This window comes from Rhinoderma darwinii, chromosome 9 (assembly GCF_050947455.1).
Source record: "Rhinoderma darwinii isolate aRhiDar2 chromosome 9, aRhiDar2.hap1, whole genome shotgun sequence".
Lineage (NCBI taxonomy): Eukaryota > Metazoa > Chordata > Amphibia > Anura > Rhinodermatidae > Rhinoderma > Rhinoderma darwinii.
The window spans coordinates 103,783,538-103,810,101 of NC_134695.1; the positions used below are offsets into that span (position 1 = coordinate 103,783,538).

Genomic DNA, 26,564 nt, shown 5'->3' on the forward strand with positions numbered 1-26,564 from the left:
TTATTCGGCAATGCTTTACCAGGTACAAATAATTATAAAAAAACACATTACGAAAAAACAAAACATAAAATGATACAATTAAAATATAAAAAGGCATCAATGTGATTGCAAAGGAGCCTAGCTGTTCAGCCGAGCATTAACTCTTTCTGCAACAAAATGTCCTGTAAGAACTTTCTGTATACTGTAACAGCGGTGCTTTCTAATTGACCTAACACCAATAGCTTCTCACTTCTCACTGGACAGGTACCTAACTGCAACAAAAAGCACAAAATTAACTGTAACGTAACATTCTTTGAACCCCCCCCCCCCCCCCCTCCCAAAAAAACACGACCAATTTATCAGCAAACTGTAAATAAAAACCTACAGCCGCCTGAATGCACCTCACATGTGGCTAAAAGCTTGCATAGATGAGGGGGAGGGGAATCGAAGTGAACCGTTGTTGGAGTGCGCAGGCAGGCGGGAGGCTTCGAGGTGGAGGGTTGAGATGTGATGGTTTTCCTGGTCCCACAGATCACTGGAATAGGGAAGCTGGGAGGTTGGGTCGGGCTTAACGAAGCTTCAGGTCATCTCCACTGCCCAGGCCAGAGTTGGGATCCTGTTGCCGCCGAACCTACAGAGAGAAATTCTGTTTAAAGTTAAAAACAGAGAGATGGACATATGCAAATAAAAGAATAAATGATATTTACAAGCAGAACTTTGTAAAAGGTAATGCAGACTGGAGCTGCAGAAGCACTGCGGTTTAACTTTGCAACCTAAGGCCTCCTGCACACATCGCGTACTTGCGGCAAAAAAAATTCGTCCAGATATTCCTTGTGGAAATTCTGCAGCGTATAACAGTAAGGCTGGATTCACACGAGCGTGTTCGGTCCGTAAAGGACGGAACGTATTTCGGCCGCAAGTCCCGGACTGACCACACTGCAGGGAGCCGAGCTCCTAGCATCATAGTTATGTACGACGCTAGGAGTCCCTGCCTCTCCGTGGAACTACTGTCCCGTACTGAAAACATGATTACAGTACGGGACAGATGTCCCGCAGCGAGGCAGGGACTCCTAGCGTCGTACATAACTATGATGATAAGAGCCCGGCTCCCTGCACTGTGTTCGGTCCGGGACTTGCGGCAGAAATACGTTCCGTCCTTTAAGGACGTAACATGCTCGTGTGAATCCAGCCTAACGGCAAAGTGGATGAGATTTAAACAAATCTCATCTAAGCGCAGCGGGAAAAATCTGCCGAACAGATGTGCAGTCTTGACCTACGTTGCGGATTGTGAATCTGCGGCAATTTCGGTTGCGAAAATGCATTTGTATTTCCAGACGGGAGGGAAATTTTGCAGCAAATATGCAACGTGTTACGGAGCCCAAGGCTAGAATCGCTGGCTAGGCAAGAGATGGGGAGTGGGTATAAAATGATAAAAACAGGAGTAGATCCAAAAAGAGGGAAAAGTAGAAAAAAAAAATAAAAAAAAATAAAGAGTCTGATAGATCTCGTCTCCACTCCTGTGTTTGGCTCAAAAAAATGGTCACGTATGTTCAAACGAGGCAGATTTGTTGCAAACATTTTGGCATTTCAAAAAACAGCTCCATACATAAATGAATCATTTTCTGCAAGCACCATTTCCGCAACAAATCTGCCGCATGTGAACATACACTAAACTTAAACTGTATCTTCATTTGCAATGCAGCGCACTGTGTAATGCACTCTATTGCAAACAGTTATCAGCCATTTCAGAATGACTAGAGAACTGGGATGACTGTCAGGAATCATCTGATCATGCGATCACATACCTTCAATTCCAAGAACTTCTAGAAACCTTTACGTACAAGTGAGTAATATTAGAAATAAATTAATAGTTTCAAAAAAGTTCTGCTCTATTACTTTACCACTATTCTAGTTCTATTTGGGTGGATTTTGTTTTAAAAATTTCTGCAAATAATTTTTTTTTTTGTACTATTCATCTGAAAGGGTTTGTTCCTACAGCAGGTGCATGGATTTCTGCAAGTTCCATTCAGTTGAATAAAACAGATTATTGGTCGCAGAAATTTCTGCACCAAAATCTGCCAAGTGTGAATCCATCCTAAGGCCTTGTTCACACAGTACAAATTTGCATGCATTTTTTTTTAAGCCAAAACCAGAATTTAACCCAGGAGAGCAAACCTTATAAGGCCTTTATTTCTATATTTATTTAGTTTAGGTACCGTTCACCAGTGTTGGCTTTAACATGACATGCAAAATCTGCAGTGTGTGAACAAGGCCTTGGGGTGAGTTTCTAGGATAAAAAAAAAAAAGTCACACAGCTTGAACTGCTACGCTTTTTGTAAATATCGCAGCAAAACTTGAACTCAACCATAGCCTGTAAATAGACCCAACGTCTTCACAGCCACTGCTATTTTACACCTGTGTAAGAAGCACAAACACATCCCTGCCAAGAAAATGCTGAGGAAATGTGAAGGAAAAAAGCTGAAAGAACCCAAAGGCCCATGCCTGCCGCCCATTATAAAAAATGTAAAGCCAATCCTGCAATCATACATCTGAACAGCAGAGGGAGCTGCAATCTCTTCTCAACAGGCATTCTATTCTGTATTACACCAATCTGAAAACACAAGTTGACACATTGTGGTAAGAGAAGAGGCCGAGCCGGCAGACCTGTGGCAGCGCAAAAGAGAAATGGGCGGCTGACGCTGCAATAGCTTTTACATGAAGGCGGAAGACATTTGGTTAGTATAGAAAGTGGAGGCAGTAGGTTTCAGTTAAAGCATATGGGACTCCAAAAAACAAACAGCCTCAAGCTTTTATGTCCTCATTATTTAATGTGCATGTTAACCTTTGAATAACCGGTTACAGATTACATAAATAATTTCCATTGCATCTTGTACTGAACCAGTATTACAGCTTGTATTACACTCCAGAGCTGCATTCACAATTTTGCAGGCTTCAGAGCTGAAATCTCTCAGCATTAATTGCATTCTAGGAAGTGTAGTCTTTACATGGATATAGGAAAAACAAACTGTCCTACTGTATTACAGGAACTCAGCTAAGCTGTGTGTCGGTCATCGAGCTTGACGACCGTCCAATAACAGTCGAAGAACTGTGAATGCAGCTCTGGAGTGTAATACAGAAAAGAACAGGATCAGTACAGGATAAGTAATGCAATGTATATTCCCAGCGTTCCTATAGTGGGCTATATCTATAAATAAAACAATAACATGGTGATCAAAGATGAACGTACTCTTATAGAGAACAAAGAAGCTGATCTTTACCAAGGCAATCATTTATTTCAAGTACTAGACCAGTCACCCTGGAACTATGAAAATTACAGCTTCCAGCAGCTTTTTTTTTAACTTAAATCCACAGCCTCCTCTGCAAGAAATGATTCATCATTAGTGACGTGCATGCTGGTTCATTGTTAATAAATCTCGGATTTGAAACTTCTAGACAAATGGAAAAATTCATTGTTTGGTTTTATGAAACGTTAGGCGTAAGCTACCTGGGCGATTAGTAATAAGCTCATGCCACCACATACACGATTGATAAAGACCTATTTTTGGAATATTAAGCGTATGTATGAAAAAATTCATTTTGGTCGTGCCTGTGCCTGGTGCAGCAGCTCAGTCCCATTCACTTGAATGAGACTGGGCTAAAAAAAACAAACTGCAGTACCAGGCACAGCCACTACAGAATGTATGGCGTAGCGCCTGGCAAGCAATGAAGAGGCTGCAATCACAGGAGTGCCATGGCCCCTTCAAATCAGCAGATTAGTGGGGGTTCCGGGAGTCGGACCCCCACCGATCTAATAGAACAGGTCATCAATATCGAGGTGACGGAAAACCACTTTACCACGGATGGCGTATCTAGTAGAGATAAGCAGTCCCATTTTGTTCTAATGTATATCTGCGCTAAAGTAAAAATCAGACAACTACGAGTTTACTCTGCCATGGCCTAAAAGGATCTGTCCTATAATGCATTGAATCAAAAAAATACATGGCCCACCCCTCTGATTTGGCCCCCACTGCTCATGCACACAAGTAGTAGTTATTATTTCTAAGGGGTACTGACCAGTTAAGGGCAGCGTGGTCGTAAAACTCTCACCTCCATTTCCTCCCGGTGAGAGCGATCTCTATCCTCAAACTCACGAGTTCTTCTGCGAGCGTCCTCAAAGGCCTGTTGCGCCAGCGTGTCCTCGTGCTGAGAACAGACAAGAACAATATTCAGTTTGCCAACTTTCTAGAGCTCAAAACTATGCACTGTTATTTTTCCATAGGTCGCATCCAAGAATAATAAGTAATACTGGATTCCCATCCGCCTCCCAGCATAATGACTGTGCACCTAGCGTCTATTATTACATCCACCCCACGTGGTCAGGCAATGAAGCAGCATATAAGGACTAGACCAACCTGCCCGCGGTCTTCATCAAATTCTAAGCAGCCCATCCCATCCAACCGCTGGAGGTCGATCCATCCTCTCCACATGACACAAACGCCGTTCAGGATCATTGGCGCCTTTAAATGAACCTGAAACAGAACCAGGGACGCGATTAGCATCATCCCATCACCAGTTAATATTAAAGTTACATACGTATATATTTTTTTCCGTAGTTCTATCCGTTTCTGGGAAAGCACGGTGACAATCAATACAACAACCATTACAGTTCTCGAGGGTTGTCAGTCAGATTCCCTGGAGTCCGGAACTACAAATCCGCCTGGTTATATAAAGATGCAGGAGATGTTTTTTTTTTTTCTAGGCAGTTTAGAGGTTCAGGAGTCCGGGGGAGCTCGGCGACAGATCTTGGAAGGCGAGGACGGAAAAAAAAAAGAAAGAAACCGAATAGGAGCTGCGCCAATAAAGGGTTAAGGACCCTATGAGACTTCCGGATCTTGGAGAAGTATCACAAGGGTTAGAACGTCCCTACAGAGCTCCTTCATCAGCGTGCATTGCAACTTCTAATAGAGGTCAGGCACAGAACATTGAATATGCCCTTTTATTCTGCGGATCCCCCCCCCCCCACTGACCATACATTGATGGCCGATCCGAAGGACCAATGAGATTTTCTTTAAAACCAATGTGTCACCTATATTTTTTCAGAATTAAAACTAATCCGTTTGTATACGTTTCTATTCTATTTTCTGTACATGATTTATGGGGCGGCCATCTTGCCGGAGCTGCTGCTTTGGGCTGTGAACAGTAATTCAGAGATGTGTTGTAGGCTGGATTCACACACAGCGTTTTGCGGTGTTATTTTTTCGTAGGTTTTTGTTGCCATTTTTAACTGCATTTTTTGGAGGTCAAAAACTGTTCAGCCATCTAGATTTACTTTTAGGGTATGTTCACACTGAGTTTTTTTGCAGCCATTAAAAACTGGCCTCAAAATTCCTTCACGAATTTTGAGGCAGATTTTGCCCTGCCTGCACTTTCTTTGGCACGTTTTTCAGCCACAGCCAATGAGCACCGCGGGCAAGAAAAACGCAGCAAAAAATGCTTTCATTGGGAGGTCAGAGACAGAACTGTGGGAAGAAAAAAAAATGACTCCCGTTGATATCAATGGGAGGTGATTTCAGAAGCTTTTTGGCGCGGTTTCCGTGTCAAAAACCTCAGTGTGAACTAGCCCTAAAGGTCTCTAGTGAAATCTTGAAAAGACCACACACAGCATTTGGTTTGTGGTGCTTTTGGGTTCAGTGGAATTTTTTCAAAAATGCATCATGATCTAGGTACGGCGTTCTATTTCTGGCATGTTCAAAATGATAAAAACAAATACAATATAAATAAATAAAAAAAAAACACATGTAAGAACATATTACATTTAAAAACACGCTAGCATTTTATTACGCAGCCTAGGCGCTGTTCACATCTGCGTTGGGGCCCCGTTCGGACGTTCCGTCTGAGTTTTCCGCCAGAACGGGACCCTGACCAGAGCAGACAAACTGACACCGACGAAAACCAGGGGTTTCCGTTTCCATCACCATTGATTTCAAAGGTGACAGAGCCGGTGCCTGTGGTTTCCGTTTGTCTCTTTTGCGCACCGGACCCGTCGTTTTGCCAGAAGCAACCCCAACGCAGATGTGAACAGAGACTTAGAATGCCAGACAAAAACCCTGCTCTGTATAGCTCCGATGGAAGGCTGCAGCGTATTTCACTGTATAGGCAGAGAGTGAAATACGTCGCCTGAACCCCCCCCCCCCGCCAAACGAAGCGCTGTGCCATAGGAAGCTCCTGATATCATGGTTTATGAGCCTTGCGATGCCAGAGTCCCCAGCCAGGGCATTGGAGGCACTCTGACCGGAGACTCCAGACACCAACCGCATTTCGGCCTTAAATTCCCCGTGACCGCAAAAACAGGCTACTCCAGAGAAGCTCCAGTGACGTAGCTTATCCGGGCAGAGATAGCAGACAGGGACTCTGGCTGTAAAGGCCTTGCGAACACAGGGAATAGGGCAGCCGGGCGGGCAGGGCAGCCCCTCTGCGTCCGGTAGCTCCAGCGATACCGGTCCATATATAGACAGTTAAGTCACTGGAGTTTCCTAACGTATAGTGAGGCCTGTGACTGATACCATACAGAGGCACCCGTCACCTATAGGCTTCCATGTTAAAAAACCAAATACTGTGTGGTATACTTTTTGCAGGTTCCAGCAGGATGGAAATAAATAAATAAATAAATAAATGCATCACACCCCTCAACACATGTATGCTGATGTATACCAGCCCAGCGAAGGCCAAAAGGACATTCTATTGGACTCCATCGAGCTAATGGAGACCTATAAACAATTAGGAATGTACGTCTGGAGCTTTTACGGCTTCCATGCTAAATGAGGGGCCAAAACTGTTGCTTTAGTCAGTGTGCTAGTCATTTTTTTTTTAACAGATCGCTCACTGACCCATTCATTTCTATGGCCCCATACACACTACCAGGGTTCTCACGGATTTGTGTGTGGCCCGTAAAAACTCAGAGCAGGTCCTATTCCTGTCCGTGCTTGCGGCTCGGTCTCGCCAATTCAAGTCAAACCTATGGAACGGATGCGGAGGACACACAATGCAAAAAAAATAAAAAATAAAAAAAAAAATAAAAAAAGGTGGTGTGCATGTAGCCTCTCGCGCACCCACCCCTCATGCTCACGAGCAGATGAATGTTTATGGACTATTAGGATATTATTATTTTAACGCTCATCAGGTATTCATGTAGTATTGAGCTGCGCGCTACCTTATGTATTCACAGAAGTCATAGATATAAAGTCATAATGTAGCGTCAATAGTGGCTAGCCTGCTTACTGACAGTTTCCAGATAGCAGCAGATGTTTGAAAACCGCAATAATAGGACATAAGTTATATTACTGTATAGCCAATACTTGTACATTATAGTCAATGCTGTATAGCGTTCCAATGAATCTCCATCATCATCTTCAGGGTTGTTAGACACACATAGATAGACCTGGCACTCTCCAAAAACACAACCATCTAATGTGGGCCACATGCCAAAGACTGTAGGATGAGTAAGGAATTCAGCGGGTGCAGAACTACATGGAAATGTGAGCTGGAGTTGGACAAGTGCCGAGGAAAGAGGTTCCATCAATTAACCGACTAACTGCTGTACAGATCCGACTCCAATAACGTGAAGACCCATACCAGTCGCAGAATGCCCGCTCATGAAAAACCATTGAACCTTGTAATAATAAACGGCATTATTAATCTGCGCAAATGTAGTCTCCCGAACCCATCATGAAAACACCGGGACTCAATTCTGCTCTAGTCGACTCTTTCAGCAAGTCGGAAAATCTGACGTGAAAAAAAGAAGCCCGATTTGTGAAGAAATATTAAAAGTTTTAGATAAAATTAAACTGAATCTCCCTCTTAAGTCAGATGCATGTAAGGGGTTAAAATGATATTCATGCTTCACTACCCACTTGTTATTTAATTAAAAGACTGGATAAGATAATGTAGCACAGAGAAAAGGCGTCCTTTAGAAAAAGAAGCGTGGAAATATGATCAAAACCCTGCGCTATAGTAGTGCTAGAGAATGGCGCACATGTTGGCTGATTCACTTCAGTACGTTCCTATTAAAATAAGTAAAAAAAAAAACGTGACAAAAGACGTAAACGTCAGCAGTTCTCCAATTCGTCCACTGTCTTCTACGGAAGTGTCGGCACAGTATATTTTTCAAGTTGCGTTTACGGTCTCATTCAGACGGGGGGGCCATCGCAAAGATCAAAGTGAGCCACGAACGACAGAAGGGCCTTGTTTTAGTCTCCCCCTCCATTTGGAGAGTAGAGTCCTCGTCACAGGTTCTGGCCACCCAATGGGCAAAGGAGATAGGACCACCCAGGGCTGAGGCCCCTCTATCCAAACGTCCGATAGCATGATCTGCCTATGGTACGTACGCCCTTGGCCATATACCATTAGCTTAGCATCCATCTTCATAGCTAAATCACATCGTGAAACGTAACTAGAATTATTAGCGGACAGCCATTGGATGTGAAGTTTGAGGACGCTGAGCGGAGATGTACATTGACGCGCATTACAGGTTAAATCTGAAGCAAGTCATTAAAACATTTTGCACACGGTTAGTGCAGGTGGCAGGTTTTTCCAGCAATTTCTGTATGATCATAGATGGAGAAGATCTGGTCATCTACTGCAACATTTGCCTTTTTTCGTGAGGTAAATTTGAATAAAAGTGTAAAGAAAAAGCAGAGAGCAGCGTGTAGACGCTTGAGTAAGTACTCGAAGAGTAGAGATGACCGAATTCTGGTGGTTGCCTAGCAACAGACAGGGGTGACCACTTGGGATCTGCATGCCCTCGTTCAGATTAACCATGGTCTATTCTATGCTGCAGAAGTGCCCGAAACATGTGACAACCAAAACATCCCCCGTGCCGGCGAGGAGCGCACACTGGGGTGAGGGAGCGGTAAAGAGAGGATCCAGCAAGATGGACAAGGGGCCCTTTTTATCAAAACTATCTGACCTGGCCTTGTTGCCCATAGAAACCAGTCACCGCGCAGCTTTCATTTCTTCTCCTCTGGGAACATGTGCACTGTGGTTGCTATAGGCGACAAAGCCAGATCTTCAGTTAGACAATGCCTCCTTGCTTGGTTAGTTTTGGGCTTCATACTAATACTGTTTTGGATCTCTCACCCCCCCCCCCCCACACCCAAAACAACAGAGGCTGCATCGTTGGAAGGCTCTGCAAAGCATGTTTGTGGCCTACGCTTAATCTGTCAAGGAAAATATCCCAGCGTAAAACATACACTGTCAGGCCGGATTCACACGAGCATGTTCGGTCCGTAAAGGACGGAACGTATTTCGCCCGCAAGTCTCGGACCAAACACACTGCAGGGAGCCGGGCTCCTAGCATTAGTTATGTACGACGCTAGGAGTCCCTGCCTCGCTGTGGGACAACTGTCCCGTACTGTAATCATGTTTTCAGTACGGGACAGTAGTTCCACGGAGAGGCAGGGACTCCTAGCGTCGTACATAACTATGATGCTAGGAGCCCGGCTCCCTGCACTGTGTTCGGTCCGGGACTTGCGGCCGAAATACGTTCCGTCCTTTACGGACCGAACATGCTCGTGTGAACCCAGCCTTAAAGCAGCAGCCACCATAGAGTTTAATGGTTTATGTATAGCTTTAACGTATACGTCACGAAAGACTATTGAAAAGCCCATGACGTATACTGTACGTAAAACTGTGACGTATGCTAAACATCACCCATAGAATCCAATGTTAAAAAAAACTTGTACTGCACAGTATACATTTTTTTTAAGGGATCCCTTGGCTTCCGTCAGGCTAATGGAGCCCTATAGACCTTTTTAGTGTGTAAGTTGGTAGCCTTCCCGACGTACACTCTAAACGTAGGACCAAAATGTAAGGTGCGCCGAGCCTAATCCCATGACTGTACTGCGACTCCTGCGGGACCACAAGTTGAATTATTACGGTTTACAACCACGCATATTATTCCGGTTCATCTACCTTTCTTAAAGGTTGTCGACCCCTAATCTCGTACAGACTTTGCATGTGATGGCGTGGTTTATTTAAAAAAAATAAAATTTGACCCAGTAATACAGTATTTCCAACGCCCCTCAGAAATGTAATTTATTATTTCTCCATCTGACTGGGTAGAGTTACACCTCCATTTATACCAGACAGAAAACCTATCATCTTGTGGATGACAATGATTAATAGGTTCTGAGACAGTGGGCTGGTGATGGATCTGGAGCCTGTGCTCAGGGTATTGATAACTAAACAGCAGCAGTGTTTTACAACATCTACGGAGACCGACGTGTTCACTGATGTGAATTTTAGAGGAAAAAAAGCCAAACTGCATATCCCTATAAAATAACACTTGTATTTCAAAGACTCAAGACAGGGACCATGGGCAGTGCTTTGACATGAAAGGACAGGCTTTCCGTGGCCAACATGGCAGCCAGTTACTGCTTTGTGAAGTGCGAATACAACTATAGGGGTAAGTTCACACTGAGTTTTTTTTTTACACGTTTTCTGATGCGGAAACCGCGTCAAAAAACATCCGAAAATGCCTCCCATTGATTTCAAATGCAGGCGGAGGAGTTTTTTTCCCCCATGAGCGGAAAAACCGTCTCGTGGGAAAAAGAAGCGACATGCCCTATCTTCGGGTGTTTACGTCTCTGACCTCCCACTGACATCAATGGGAGGCAGAGAAAGCGTATTTCACAGCGGTTTTTGCCTGCGGCGCTCAATGGCGGCAGGCGAAAATCGGCGTGCAGGGAGAGCAAAATCTGCCTCAAAATTCCAAATGGCGTGAACCTACCCGAATAGAAAAGCACAGCATGACAATCATCACTAACAAACCACGACCATAGACAAGGGTAGAAGCCAGGGCAAAATCCCATTTCCATCCAGTTATAATTCATGGTCACTAAAGTCAGGTCCGGCAGAATGGGATATTCGGATACGTTTGTCTTTTATTCTGGTATTAAAAGGTTGGAATGGATGTAGGATAGAAGCAATGAGGTATCTTACAGGACGTCACTTCTAGCTTCTTGGTAAAAAGCACGGGTCCAGAACTCATACCAGCTCCAGAAGAAAGCCCAGTGACCCCTTAGGCCCCACGCACACGAACGTGCTTTTGCAGCCGCAATTCCCCCAAAAATCCACGGGAGAATTGCGGCCCCATTCATTTCTATGGGCCCATGCACACGACCGTGTTTTCCATGGTCCGTGCATGGCCCAAAATAATGGAATGCGGCCACGTGCACGGTCCGTGATTTGCGGGCTGCTCGCGGTTGACACTCCGCAGCCGGCTGACCCGGGAATCACGGCCGTGCACATGGCTACGGTAGTGTGCATGAGGCCTTAACCAGTTCAGGACAAGGCAAAGCTTAATCCTTTTTCATCACGCGTTAGTCAAACGGCTATAACATTTTTATTTGTTGGACTAGCGACGTCATTTTTGCGATGTTTTTTCCCGACCAATGCAGGTTTTTGTTTCTTATAATTTATATACACTATTTTTGCTTTTTAAGCATTTTTAGGCTTCTAGATTAAAAAAAAAAAAAGTTTTTGTTAGCTATTTTTTTTCTGGTAATAATATAGTGTTACCCTACAATACCCTTCTTATTTGTGATCGTCATTGTCTACCATAAATTGTGATATATTACATGCCCTTTAGGGTAATTGGGTCAGGGCTAGAGTTACGACAATGATTGGCAGGGGAGCCATTTTTGGGGGGAGGGTATTTTGTGTGTAGTTTTTATTTATATTAGCTTTGGGTTTTTTAATTTTATTTTTGTTACTATGTCATGTCCCTCAATAGGTCAGAAAAGACCTTTGGGGGACTTTTATTATTTCCTTGTTTTACACTCTTCTTTTCCACTGTAACTGGGACTGCACAGCACAGGGGAGATCAGTCCTGTTATAGTGACCATTGTCTTGCTAGACCCAGCAGCAGCCTTCTATTGACCAGTAGTCAAATTCCCATTCTATAGTGACAAACGCTTCTGTCTTCTCTCTAAAGTCCCTAGCGGTCTTTGACTGCTGGACACTCAACTTTCAGCTGCCCAATTGCTCAGGCAGCAAGATTAATATATACAGAATGCCCCCAATGGTATCCTCTTACCATAGCGGCACCCTCATTTCTTGGTTTGTTGTTGTAGCACAGCCACACAAGTATTGGACTGGACTCTAGAAACACTCTTTCATGGTACAGTACCTACTAATAGAGCAGTCAGCACCAGGTACTGGTACCAGCTCTCCTATCCAGGCCACCAAACAGCTGTATCATTCACCCTCGCCCACCCTTACCCTACCCCCTTTGTTGTGTCCCAGCACATTGTCGTCATTCCCCCTGTACCTGGAGTGAATTTGATTTCCCAGCTATGATTAAGAACCCTTAAGGTTTGAAACGCGTAAGCGTGGTCCCGGGTTTATCATTTTAATTGACAAGTTTTTTTTAATATGACCAAAAAAATAGTTTTTTTTACAAGAGTGCTGGATATACCGCTTCTCCTTGTTCATTGCCTTATATACCTGCTGTTGACTCAAGGCTTTTCTTCGGATATCTACGAGCACCATCATTACTCACAACGTAGTCTGGACAAACACATGAAATAATGCAGTGGAGCAAACCCTTGTATATATTTTTTTTCTATTTAATGCTGCTCTATTACCCAAATAACTCCCACTTGTGACGAAGAAAAATTTCGGTAAGATTTAAATAAAATAGAAATGTTGATAATGCAATTCTCAGTTATAAGGTTTATCGCAGTGGCGCTACCCTTCTAGAGTCTAAATGACAGATGCCGATTCACTCCCATTATATCGCTCCCATTATATCGCTCCCATTATACTATGGTTTTCTGAAGAAGGGCTACAAGGGACGTTAGAAGTTTCTCATAATAAGTCAGACCTCACACCACCAGCTGTGGAAACAATTAAGAAATATAATAGAGAAGCCAAACTCTAAGACCCTCCGGTTGGGTATTCCCCACCCCCTAAGGAAGGAGATTTTGGTTTTCCTGCCTGTATGTAGGAAACGCTAAAGACCACATGATGGGGGGGGGGGGGGTCCTGACAGATCAGAACAATGAGGAAGTTGTATACGGAAAGCATGAAGACAACGGCGGTGGAGGAATAGTGTTCTGCGTACTAAAAGGTGAACTCTACTAGTTCCCAGGTTACAGGACAATAAAGTTGGATCATCTAACTAGAAGATTGTTCACATTTTATTACCGTGGATTATGAAATTGCAAGACTCATTGACTTTGCATTAGTAAATGTTATAGGTTATGGCCCATACTTTAGACATCTAGATCTATTTAGTAGCAGCTGTGTGAAGACGCGCAGAAGACAATACAGAATACTCATCAGAAGGCAGAAATCCCCTCGTACATCAAAGAAAAACGGATGATGAATGTGAACGGCCAGAAATGATTCATTCATCACAAAGCAGCAAGTATAACATGACGCTGCACCCGTCTGTCCTCCGGCAACGTGACCAGATGTAGACTGTGGTGACAGTGCCAGAATATACTTGTATTGCTAATATATAGCGATGTATAACTAATATATAATAGATGTTTTATCCGCCATCACGTGGATGAAATTGTAAAATATATCTGTACTAGTGATCATTATAACCGGATCTTGAGATAGACACTTTAAAAGGAACCAGTCACCACAATTTCTGCCCCTAAACTGCCACCATGGCATTATACCTGATGGTAATACTAAGTATGCCCGTCTCAACTGTACATTGCAGCATAAAATAACAGGTATAAAGCATGGCGCAGTGTAAAGCGAGGGGCACTGGCTTCGGCTTCATCTGCACCGGATGTGGCTTGTAATGATGAATCCCAGCATGTGGGATGTCAATCAAGCCAGGACTTCATGACTCGTCCGGAGACCAGCACCGCCCACATGACTCTTGTCAGTTCATTTACATACAGAACGCGCTGCTTTATAACTTCATTTTATACTTTAAACTGCCCCTTGCAGCACAGACAGGGGCATCTTTACATATGACCCACTAGGACTCCCCACTATGAGCCAAAGTGGAGAGCGGATAATAAAGCGTGCCGATAGTTCTGGTGGACCAGGCCCATTTATATATTACATAGTCACACGTAGTAATAGATTTCCCTTCCACCTTTACCGATGAGAACTAATTCTTGGTCTGGTTTCAGTTGAAAAAGGGATTGTCCAGATTAGATAAACCTTCAAAATGTAAGTGATTGAATATTGCAAGCGATTTATGCAAAACTATAGCAGGAATACCCCTTTCAAGAGGAGAGGAAAGGTGATAATATCCCGATTGATGGAGGTCCTACCATCGAGGAGGAGCTTGAATTCGACACTCCATTTAATGTCCTCACTGTGGTCGAGCAGTGAGGAGGATCCTGGGGGGGGTTGGGACCCCCGCTCTCACAATCAGTGGGGGTCCCAATGGTGAGGCCCCCAGCAATCAGAATATGATCACCGATTCTGTGGATAAGTGATAATTTATGATTTGGAGAATACCCCTTTAAAGGATTCAATGGATATCACATATTTATCAATGGTAACAGCTAATTCTGGTCTATGAAGATTGCTAGACAGGTTGGATCTTCAAATCCACATTTTGGCCAAAAAGTGAATAGATAAGTTAACCCCTTAACGACGAGCGACAGATATATCTGTCACAAGCAGGTGTTAGACGGATATATCCGTCACTCTGATCGGGTGGGTACTGCCAGTGGTATCGGTACTGCTCCGATTCCGGCAGTTTAACCCATTAGATGCCGCTGTCAAAAAGACACTTTTTTTTATTTATTTGCAGAAGAAAAAAAGAAAAGTGACAGTCCCAGGAGATGGTCCATGTTAGAGCAACAGAGATTGTGTCAGAAACAATGTTATTAACCCCATATATGACCCCCATAACACCCTCTATATCGGAAACCTCTAAACAATATCACCACTACTTTGCCTGTAGTATCATATCATCATTGCTTTTCTGAAAGACCTACCTTTCCAGTCTCTCTTTCAAAGTCCACATAATCACGGGTGGGGGCTTGGCGAGGCTCTCCCTGCCAACTTGCTGGAAAAAACTGCAGCGATAGATTGGTTCCTGTGGCCACGAAAGCCTTAAATAGAGAATCAATAAACAGCAAGTCAGAGGTTGTCTATGTATAATGCTGCCGGATTAAATAAGAGAAGCCCTCTGGTCCATTATGTCTGCTCAGTCATACAACACTCAGATTAGCAAATGAGAAATGCTGGACTATTGGATGATGGATTCAATTTCACTGTATTGGGGTATGTGCACACACACTAATTACGTCCGTAATTGACGGACGTATTTCGGCCGGAAGTCCCGGACCGAACACAGTGCAGGGAGCCGGGCTCCTAGCATCATACTTATGTACGATGCTAGGAGTCCCTGCCTCGCTGCGGGACAACTGTCCCGTACTGTAATCATGTTTTCAGTACGGGACAGTTTTGAGAGGCAGGGACTCCTAGCATCGTACATAACTATGATGCTAGGAGCCCGGCTCCCTGCACTGTGTTCGGCCCGGTACTTGCGGCCGAAATACGTCCGTCAATTACGGACGTAATTATTGTGTGTGCACATACCCTTAGAGTTGTAGCTGAGGGAACCCAGATCTTAGATACAGTCTTATTATGGGGTATCTGAGGTTTACCTTTGCGACTTAGGGGGCCATGAACCCAGCAGATTCTGTTCCGGGTACACAGAGTCCCTATAGTTCCATACTATAGAGAAGTAGACTCGGTGTGCCGCCATGTGCTGCCTCCGGACAGAAGGGCATTACCGAGATTTTTCCTAGAATATCTCCGTGATGTATCATCCAATTTTACAATTTAATGCAAGAGAAAAAGACTCCATATGAAATTGGGGGCATATGGAGGTAGATTAAGGGCTCATGGATTTCTATAGGTACCATATTATGGCTCACTACAGCTCGCCACAGAGTGTGTATGAGGCCTTAGAAAAAGTTATTACCCAATTCAAAATTTTATGCAAAGATGTATAGACTTAGGTGAAGATCCACAGACCCATTCATTTATAACATTAACATATTTGCCAGAACGAGTATCTTTGGCCCTATATCTAAAAGATGTGCCACCTTAACTTATCAATGTACTGCTCTTCGCTGCTTAAAAAAAAACAAAAACACGAGTAAATGGGAATTTAGTGGATTCTCACATTCTTACGGAGTACGGTTTTGTTTTTTAATCCCAGCAGAATTTATACCTTTAAGATTTTTCTTCCCTCACGAATACCAACTCCAAATGTATTTTTGACATACTTTAACAAACAGATTTTTTTCAAGAGGAAACTTTTTGCGCTTTAAATAGGGGCATCTATCAGATGAAAGGGTTAAAAAAAATGCTAGCTCCTCATAACAGAGTTGGGGTGCAGTTGACCATTCCTTAAAGAGGCTCTGTCACCACATTATAAGTGCCCTATGTCCTACATAAGGAGATCGGCGCTGTAATGTAGGTGACAGTAATGCTTTTTATTTAGAAAAACGATCTATTTTTACCACTTTATGAGCGATTTTTAGCATTATGCTAATTACTTAATGCCCAAGTGGGCGTGTTTTTACTTTAGACCAAGTGGGCGTTGTACAGAGGAGTGTATGACGCTGACCAATCAGTGACCAATCAGCGTCATGCACTCCTCTCCATTCATTTAATCAGCGCATAGTGACATTGCATTGTTCATTCTGTGCTGTCTTATACGAACACATTAACGTTACTGAAGTGTCTTGACAGTGAATATACATTCCTTCCAGCCAGGACGCGATGTCTATTCACAATCCCGACACTTCGGTAACGTTTGTGTGGGACTTACAGCAGAGCAAGCGTAATCTCGCTTTAACCGGTCATTTACAGCGTGATCTCACAATATTACGCTTGGTCTGCTATAAGTACCACACATTCGTTACTGAAGTGTTGGGAGTGTGAATAGACATCCCGTCCTGGCTGGAAGGAATGTCTATTCACTGTCAAGACACTTCAGTAACGTCAATGGGTCAGTATAAGACAGCACATAGTGAATAATGCAGTGTCACTATGCGCTGACTAAATGAATGGAGAGAAGTGCATGAAGAGGATTGGTCACTGATTGGTCAGCGTCATACACTTCTCTGTACAATGCCCACTTGGTCTAAAGTAAAAACACGCCCACTTAGGCATTAAGAAACTAAATTAGCATAAAGCTAAAGTCGCTCATAACGTGGTAAAAATAGATAGTTTTTCTAAATAAAAAGCACTGCTGTCACCTACATTATAGCGCCGATCTCCTTATGTAGGACATAGGGCACTTATAATGTGGTGACAGAGTCTCTTTAAAGGGGTTTTCCCATCAGAGACATTTATGACATATCCACAGGATATGTCATATTGATGCGGGTCCCACCTCTGGGACCGGCACCTATCTCTAGAACAGTGCCCCTAAACCCTGTTCTACTGCTCTGTGTTGTGGCTGAATCATGTGTTTTCCAACCGTGAATTACGGAAATAGCGTACCTCGCTGAGCTACGCTGTTTCCGTAACTACCATTCAGTTCTATGGGACTTACGGACACAGTGTAGCTAAGCGAGCTACACGGTTTTCTTAATTCTTGGCCGGAATTCACCTGCTTCTGCCGCAACACAGAACGGCAGAATGGGGTTTAGGGTGCCCCATTCTAGAGATAGAGGTGGGACCCGCATCGATCTGGCATTTATGACATATCCTGTGGCTATGTCATAAATGTCTCTGATGGGAAAACCCCTTTAAGTCCTATTGAAAAGTACTTGCGAGCAATGATTCAGGAAGGCCCAGTCCAGCAGTGGCTCCCTCCAATCAGTGTGAGCACTTGTAACTTAAAGGGACACCGTCTCAAGACAGCGGCACTTCCAGCATGGATTGCGCTACAGAGAGCTGCAGGGAAGTGGAGGCACAAGACAAAGCAATCATGTAATGTATAGTCAACTAAGAAGCTCAAAGTAATGTCCTGAGCAGCCCACCCGTGCACACATATATATATATATATATATATGGCCGTCGTTTTGAGAGGCAGCAATAAACTTAACACTAGAGCAGCAGTGCCACAGCCAGCACGTGGGGCATGCTTTGTTGGCACACTTCCCTCTCCCGATGTCCAGCGCCGTTGTGTTCTTGAAGGTGCAGAACACAGGGAGAGAGCAGCGCTTCATTATGCACTTGGCGGAGCTGATCACCAGGAGAGGGAGCAGTGCTTCATTGTGTTTCTCGCTGCGGAACATTGGCAAGCACACAACGCAGCACTACTCTCTCTCCTGGTGATCAGCACTGCAAGGACGGAGTTCAGTAACCACTCTTTAACCAGTTCAGGTCCGCGCTATTTTGAGCCTTCAGGACCAGACACCGTTTAGCCATTTTTAGCACGCGTTAGTTAAATGGCTATAACTTTTTTTATTTGTTGGGCTAGCGCAGTGATTTCTGCGATGTTTTTTACGGAGACAATGCAGGTTTCTTTTTTTATCATTTTTATACACACCCTTTTTGCCATTTTAGAATTTTTATTCTTAAAGTTTGAAAATAACAGTAAAAAAATAAAGCTTTTTTTACTTTTCAGCTATTTTTTTTTTTGGGTAATAACATTGTTTTAGCCTAAAATAGACCTTTTATTTGTGATCGCCATTGTCTACCGTAAATTTTCATATATTACATGTCTATATTAGGGTCATTGGATCCGGGCTAGCGTTACAACAATGATTGGCGGGGGGAAAGTTTTTTTGGGGTGGGTATTTTATGTGTATTTATTATTAATTTTTTTGCACTTTACTTTTATTTTTTTATTACTATGGTCTGTCCCTCAAAGGTCAAAAAAGACCTTTGGGGAACTTTATATATATTTTTTCTTTCTTTTACACCATCTTTTTCCCCTGTAACAGGAGCTGCACAGCAGCCCCAGTTACAGGGGAAATCAGCCCTCTCATAGTGACGATTGTCACTAATAGGGCTGTGCTGGGTCTAGTAAGGCCTCATTTACACGAGCGTAATATACGCGCGTGCGACGTGCGTGCTTTTCACGCGTGTCGTACCCACCTATATTACTCTATGGGGGCATGCAGACAGTCCGTGAGTTTTGCTCAGCGTAAGTGCGCTGAAAAAAACTCACGACATGTTCTATAAATCTGCATTTTTCGCGCATCACGCACCCATTGAAGTCAATGGGTGCGTGAAAACCACGAAGGTCGCACGGAAGCACTTCCATGCGAACTGCGTGATTCGCGCAAGAGCTGTCAAACTGAATGTAAACAGAAAAGCACCACGTGCTTTTCTGTTTACAAACATCCGAACGGAGTGTCTTACAGATGACCGAACCGAACTTTACCGGGTTCGGCCGAACTCGTTTTGACCGAACCCGGCAGGAGACAGTCACTGTCCAGGGTGCTGAAAGAGTTAAACTGGTTCAGCACCCTGGACAGTGACTTCCGATTCCAATATACGTGAACGTGTAAAAAAAAAAAAAAAGTTCTGACTTACCAATAACTCCCGGCTTCTTCCTCCAGTCTGACCTCCCGGGATGACAATTCAGTCCAAGTGACAGCTGCAGCCAATCACAAGCCAAGCACAGGCTGCAGCGGTCACATGGACTGCTGCGTCATCCAGGGAGGTGGGGCCAGATGTCAAGAGAGGCACGTCACCAAGGACGTGTCACCAAGGATGCGTCACCAAGGCAACGGCCGGGAAGTTCTCGGTAAGTACGAACCTCTTTTTTTTTTAAACAGGTTACTCGATATGGTGATCGGAATGCACTGTCGAGGGTGCTGAAAGAGTTACTGCCGATCAGTTAACTCTTTCAGCACCATGGACAGTGACTGACGTCGGCTAGCCTCATCTCTATGATGGCGGCTGCACGAAAATCACGCAGCCACGCATCATACACGGATGACACACGGAGCTGTCAAGTGCCTTTTGCGCACGCAAAACGCTGCATTTTTTACGTGCGCAAAACGCACACGCTCGTGTAAATGAGGCCTAAGACCCAGCAGCAGTCTGTCATAAACGGCACCCGGCGATCATGTGACCAGTCACATGAACAATGGGACCAATAGAGACAGTGGCGCGGCCGCTGCCTCTATTCCTATACACAGCGTTCATTGAGCGCTGTGTACAAGTGATCAGAGAAGACAGAAGCAGTGAAAGCTGCTTCTATCTTCTCCTCCGGGTCCCCGGCAGTCACTGACTGCTGGAGACCTGGCATTCAGCTGCCCGATCGCTCGGGCAGCAAGTAAAAACTCGCGCTGTAAAAAATCTATGGCGCAGGTTTTAAGGACCCTGACCGCTGGCCGTAAAAACACAGCCAGCGGTCGGGAACCAGTTAAAAGTCTAAAATTAGCAAAAGTTGGCAGCTCTCTCTTCTATGTGCACCCCCCACTAGGGTCCCACTGAAATGGAAGTTTAATGAACTGATTAGGCTTCGTTTACATCCGAGTCTGGGTTCCGTTCATGAGTTGTCAGACCTTTCAGTCAGGGGAACCGATGAACGGAAACCATAGCTTTCTGTTTGATTTCAATGGTAACGCTACCGTTGCAAATGGTTTCCGTTTGTCTCCGTTCCGTAAGGTTTCCGTTTTTCTGGTGGAATCAATAGCGCAGTCGACTATGCTATTGATAAACGAAAACCCATGAACGGAACCCCCGACGCAGATATGAACGAAGCCTTAATTGGTTTACGTCACATACGTGGTAAGTTTGTCTTATATGACTCATATTTCCATAGCACACAGAGTATTTTATTATTGATTTTTTTTATTTGCACACCTTACAAAAAGAGGTTTACTACTTTTGCACTAGAGGTAAGACATCAGAGCTCACGATCTACAGCTGCATTAAAGTTACCCTATATAGACTTACTATTTCAGAGCGACCATCCCTGCAGGCATTCTGAAAACGTCCCTGTCGTTCCTCATGCGGCCGGTCTCGGAACCCTGTGTATTTGATCTGTGGACAGAAAAAGAGAGAGGAACAAGTCAATAAAATATTTTACACGTAGCAATAACCTAAAAAATATTATCAAAATAAATACATAATAATTAAGGCGTCCAAAATTGTAAGGCTAAGTTCACATCTGCGTCGGAACGGAGCCCTGTGACACAAACTGAAACCGAAGGTTTCCGTTTCTATCACCATTGATTTCAATGGTGATGGATCCGGTGCCAATGGCTTCAGTTTGTCTCCGTTGTGCAAGGGTTCTGTTGTTTTGATGGGATGAATACCGTAGGCGACTAAGTTTGTGTCAGTCAGGGCTCTGTTCCGACGGAATGTAACCTTGACGCAGATGTGAACGAAGCTTAACTGGCACAACACAAGTGACAGCAAACCGGAAGTCTAGTGCATACAGTCAAGTCGCCATTCGTATCCGCCTGACGTCCAGTGGGAAGATTCTGGAACTTATGAACAACATTAGAGAATAATAATAGCAGCTTGTTCATATGTGACAACGTTTAGTTTAGGTTTAGCTTTTCTTCAAAGGGAATTTCTACCCTAAAAATATGTTACATAAATGTAACCAATAGCAGTGGACAAATATGAAGGACAGATAAAAAAAAAAAAAAAAAAAAAAGAAGTAAATATTGTAATGTAATATTGATGCTCTGAACTAAGACAAGAATTTTCTACTCTCTCTCTCTACTACACATGACCCCCTCTCTCTCTCTCTACTACACATGACCCCCTCTCTCTCTCTCTACTACACATGACCCCCTCTCTCTCTCTACTACACATGACCCCCTCTCTCTCTCTATACTACACATGACCCCCTCTCTCTCTATACTACACATGACCCCCCCTCCCTCTCTCTATACTACACATGACCCCCCCTCTCTCTCTCTACTACACATGACCCCCCCTCCCTCTCTCTATACTACACATGACCCCCCCTCTCTCTCTCTACTACACATGACCCCCTCTCTCTCTACTACACATGACCCCCTCTCTCTCTACTACACATGACCCCCTCTCTCTCTCTCTACTACACATGACCCCCCTCTCTCTCTCTATACTACACATGACCCCCCTCTCTCTCTCCTACACATGACCCCCCCCTCCCTCTCTACTACACATGACCCCCTCTCTCTCTATACTACACATGACCCCCCCTCCCTCTCTCTATACTACACATGACCCCCCCTCTCTCTCTCTACTACACATGACCCCCTCTCTCTCTATACTACACATGACCCCCCCCCCTCTCTCTCTCTACTACACATGACCCCCCCTCCCTCTATACTACACATGACCCCCCCTCTCTCTATACTACACATGACCCCCCCTCCCTCTCTCTATACTACACATGACCCCCCCTCTCTCTATACTACACATGACCCCCTCTCTCTCTCTATACTACACATGACCCCCCCTCTCTCTCTCTACTACACATGACCCCCCCTCCCTCTCTCTATACTACACATGACCCCCCCTCTCTCTATACTACACATGACCCCCCCTCTCTCTATACTACACATGACCCCCTCTCTCTCTATACTACACATGACCCCCCCTCCCTCTCTCTATACTACACATGACCCCCCCTCTCTCTCTACTACACATGACCCCCTCTCTCTCTCTCTACTACACATGACCCCCTCTCTCTCTATACTACACATGACCCCCCCCTCCCTCTCTCTATACTACACATGACCCCCCCTCTCTCTCTCTACTACACATGACCCCCTCTCTCTCTCTCTCTACTACACATGACCCCCTCTCTCTCTCTATACTACACATGACCCCCCCTCTCTCTACTACACATGACCCCCCCTCTCTCTACTACACATGACCCCCTCTCTCTCTCTCTATACTACACATGACCCCCCTCTCTCTATACTACACATGACCCCCCTCTCTCTATACTACACATGACCCCCCCCTCCCTCTCTACTACACATGACCCCCTCTCTCTCTCTATACTACACATGACCCCCCCTCCCTCTATACTACACATGACCCCCCCTCTCTCGCTCTACTACACATGACCCCCTCTCTCTCTATACTACACATGACCCCCCCCCTCTCTCTCTCTACTACACATGACCCCCCCTCCCTCTATACTACACATGACCCCCCCTCTCTCTATACTACACATGACCCCCCCTCCCTCTCTCTATACTACACATGACCCCCCCTCTCTCTCTCTACTACACATGACCCCCCCTCTCTCTCTATACTACACATGACCCCCTCTCTCTCTCTATACTACACATGACCCCCCCTCTCTCTCTCTACTACACATGACCCCCCCTCCCTCTCTCTATACTACACATGACCCCCCCTCTCTCTATACTACACATGACCCCCTCTCTCTCTATACTACACATGACCCCCCCTCCCTCTCTCTATACTACACATGACCCCCCCTCTCTCTCTACTACACATGACCCCCCCTCTCTCTCTCTACTACACATGACCCCCTCTCTCTCTCTATACTACACATGACCCCCCCCTCCCTCTCTCTATACTACACATGACCCCCCCTCTCTCTCTCTACTACACATGACCCCCTCTCTCTCTCTCTCTACTACACATGACCCCCTCTCTCTCTCTATACTACACATGACCCCCCCTCTCTCTACTACACATGACCCCCTCTCTCTCTACTACACATGACCCCCTCTCTCTCTACTACACATGACCCCCTCTCTCTCTCTCTATACTACACATGACCCCCTCTCTCTCTATACTACACATGACCCCCCCCTCTCTCTCTCTACTACACATGACCCCCTCTCTCTCTCTCTCTACTACACATGACCCCCTCTCTCTCTCTATACTACACATGACCCCCCCTCTCTCTACTACACATGACCCCCTCTCTCTCTCTCTATACTACACATGACCCCCTCTCTCTCTATACTACACATGACCCCCTCTCTCTATACTACACATGACCCCCTCTCTCTCTCTACTACACATGACCCCCTCTCTCTCTATACTACACATGACCCCCCCTCCCTCTATACTACACATGACCCCCCCTCCCTCTCTCTATACTACACATGACCCCCCCTCTCTCTCTCTATACTACACATGACCCCCCCTCTCTCTCTCTACTACACATGACCCCCCCCTCTCTCTCTCTACTACACATAACCCCCCTCTCTCTCTACTACACATGACGCCCCCCTCTCTCTCTACTACACATGACGCCCCCCCCTCTCTCTCTATACTACGCATGACCCCCCCTCCACTCTATACTACGCATGACCACCCCTCCACTCTATACTACGCATGACCCCCCTCCACTCTCTCTCTACTACACGACCTCTCTCTCTCTACTACACATGACCCCCCCTCTCTCTACTACACATGACCCCCCCTCTCTCTCTACCACACATGACCCCCCCCCTCTCTCTCTCTCTACTACACATGACGCCCCCCTCTCTCTCTACTACACATGACGCCCCCCCCTCTCTCTCTACTACACATGACGCCCCCCCCTCTCTCTCTACTACACATGACGCCCCCCCCTCTCTCTCTACTACACATGACGCCCCCCTCTCTCTCTACTACACATGACGCCCCCCCTCTCTCTACTACACATGACGCCCCCCCTCTCTCTCTATACTACACATGACCCCCCCCCTCTCTCTCTATACTACACATGACCCCCCCTCCACTCTATACTACGCATGACCACCCCTCCACTCTATACTACGCATGACCCCCCCCTCCACTCTCTCTCTACTACACGACCTCTCTCTCTATACTACACATGACCCCCTCTCTCTCTATACTACACATGACCCCCCCCTCCCTCTCTCTATACTACACATGACCCCCCTCTCTCTCTATACTACACATGACCCCCCTCTCTCTCTATACTACACATGACCCCCCCTCCCTCTCTCTATACTACACATGACCCCCCTCTCTCTCTACTACACATGACCCCCCCTCCACTCTATACTACGCATGACCACCCCTCCACTCTATACTACGCATGACCCCCCCTCCACTCTCTCTCTACTACACGACCTCTCTCTCTATACTACACATGACCCCCTCTCTCTCTATACTACACATGACCCCCCCCTCCCTCTCTCTACTACACATGACCCCCCTCTCTCTCTATACTACACATGACCCCCCTCCCTCTCTCTCTATACTACACATGACCCCCCCTCTCTCTCTCTACTACACATGACCCCCCTCTCTCTCTCTATACTACACATGACCCCCCCTCTCTCTCTACTACACATAACCCCCCTCTCTCTCTACTACACATGACGCCCCCCTCTCTCTCTACTACACATGACGCCCCCCCTCTCTCTCTATACTACACATGACCCCCCCTCCACTCTATACTACGCATGACCACCCCTCCACTCTATACTATGCATGACCCCCCCTCCACTCTCTCTCTACTACACGACCTCTCTCTCTATACTACACATGACCCCTCCTCTCTCTCTACTACACATGACCCCCCCCCTCTCTCTACTACACATGACCCCCCTCCACGCTCTCTATATTACACATGACCCCCCTCCACTCTCTCCCTCCCTATACTACACATGACCCCCCCTCTCTCTATATACTACACATGACCCCCCCTCCCCTCTCTATACTACACATGACCCCCCCTCCACTCTCTATACTACACATGACCCCCCCTCTCCACTCTCTATACTACACATGACCCCCCCTCTCCACTCTCTATACTACACATGACCCCCCTCTCCACTCTCTATACTACACATGACCCCCCTCTCCACTCTCTATACTACACATGACCCCCCTCTCCACTACACATGACCCCCCTCTCCACTACACATGACCCCCCTCTCCACTACACATGACCCCCCCCTCCACTCTCTATACTACACATGACCCCCCCCTCCCTCTCCACTCTCTATACTACACATGACCCCCCTCCCTCTCCACTCTCTATACTACACATGACCCCCTCTCTATACTACACATGACCCCCCCCTCTCTCTATACTACACATGACCCCCTCTCTATACTACACATGACCCCCCCCCTCTCTCCACTCTCTATACTACACATGACCCCCCCTCACTCCACTCTCTATACTACACATGACCCCCCCTCACTCCACTCTCTATACTACACATGACCTCCACTCTCTATACTACACATGACCACCTTCCCTTAGCCAGGTCTCTGCTTCTAGATCTCATTCTCACCTCACATTCACGACTCAATTTCCGGAAAAATTCCTCATTCTCGAACTTGCTTCTCTGATCCGGTACTACCCGCGGCATCCTTCCACTAACCGGGCAACTAAATATCTTCCTGTCACCCACCCGGGTCACCACACTCTGGGTGTCTCCCTCCCGGTGGTCGCCGTTCTTAGGCACCACCCCTTTCCTGCTCAGCGCTTGACCCCGCCCATACAATCACGTCCCTCAAGCCTTCCATTTTACCCCGCCCACACATCTCTGCTTTGTGACGTCACGCAGACTGAGGTGCCGGCCGTGCAATCACGTGGTGCCGTCCCGGTCACCATCTGTCACGTGATGTCATGCTGTCGTACAGTGTCGCGCAGTGTGCTCAGGACTTGTAGTGAATGTGTAAGAGGGTGACGCGATTTTTGTAATTATTTTATTGTA

General features: G+C 45.6%; 1 protein-coding gene across 7 annotated transcripts; it reads right to left on the reverse strand.

Moving 5' to 3' along the window:
- CBFB (core-binding factor subunit beta) lies at positions 1 to 26,363 on the reverse strand. 7 transcript variants are annotated; one of them, XR_012850687.1, is made up of 8 exons: positions 26,139 to 26,363; positions 20,845 to 20,931; positions 14,958 to 15,074; positions 4,392 to 4,508; positions 4,087 to 4,182; positions 3,014 to 3,099; positions 381 to 610; positions 1 to 251 (listed from the first exon to the last, which is right to left on the reverse strand). XR_012850687.1 is itself a non-coding variant. In XM_075838705.1 (7 exons), the coding sequence occupies exons 1-6, from the start codon at positions 26,214 to 26,216 to the stop codon at positions 3,028 to 3,030; spliced, it is 567 nt and encodes a 188-aa protein (XP_075694820.1). In that variant the 5' UTR covers positions 26,217 to 26,363; the 3' UTR covers positions 1 to 610; positions 3,014 to 3,027. The 7 variants fall into 7 exon arrangements, 4 of the variants coding, with proteins under 4 accessions (XP_075694820.1, XP_075694822.1, XP_075694823.1 ...); XR_012850686.1 differs by having other exon boundaries at positions 365 to 610; XR_012850688.1 differs by lacking the exon at positions 3,014 to 3,099 and adding an exon at positions 3,227 to 3,357 and having other exon boundaries at positions 1 to 610; positions 26,139 to 26,362.
- Between the last annotated feature and the right edge of the window lie 201 nt (positions 26,364 to 26,564).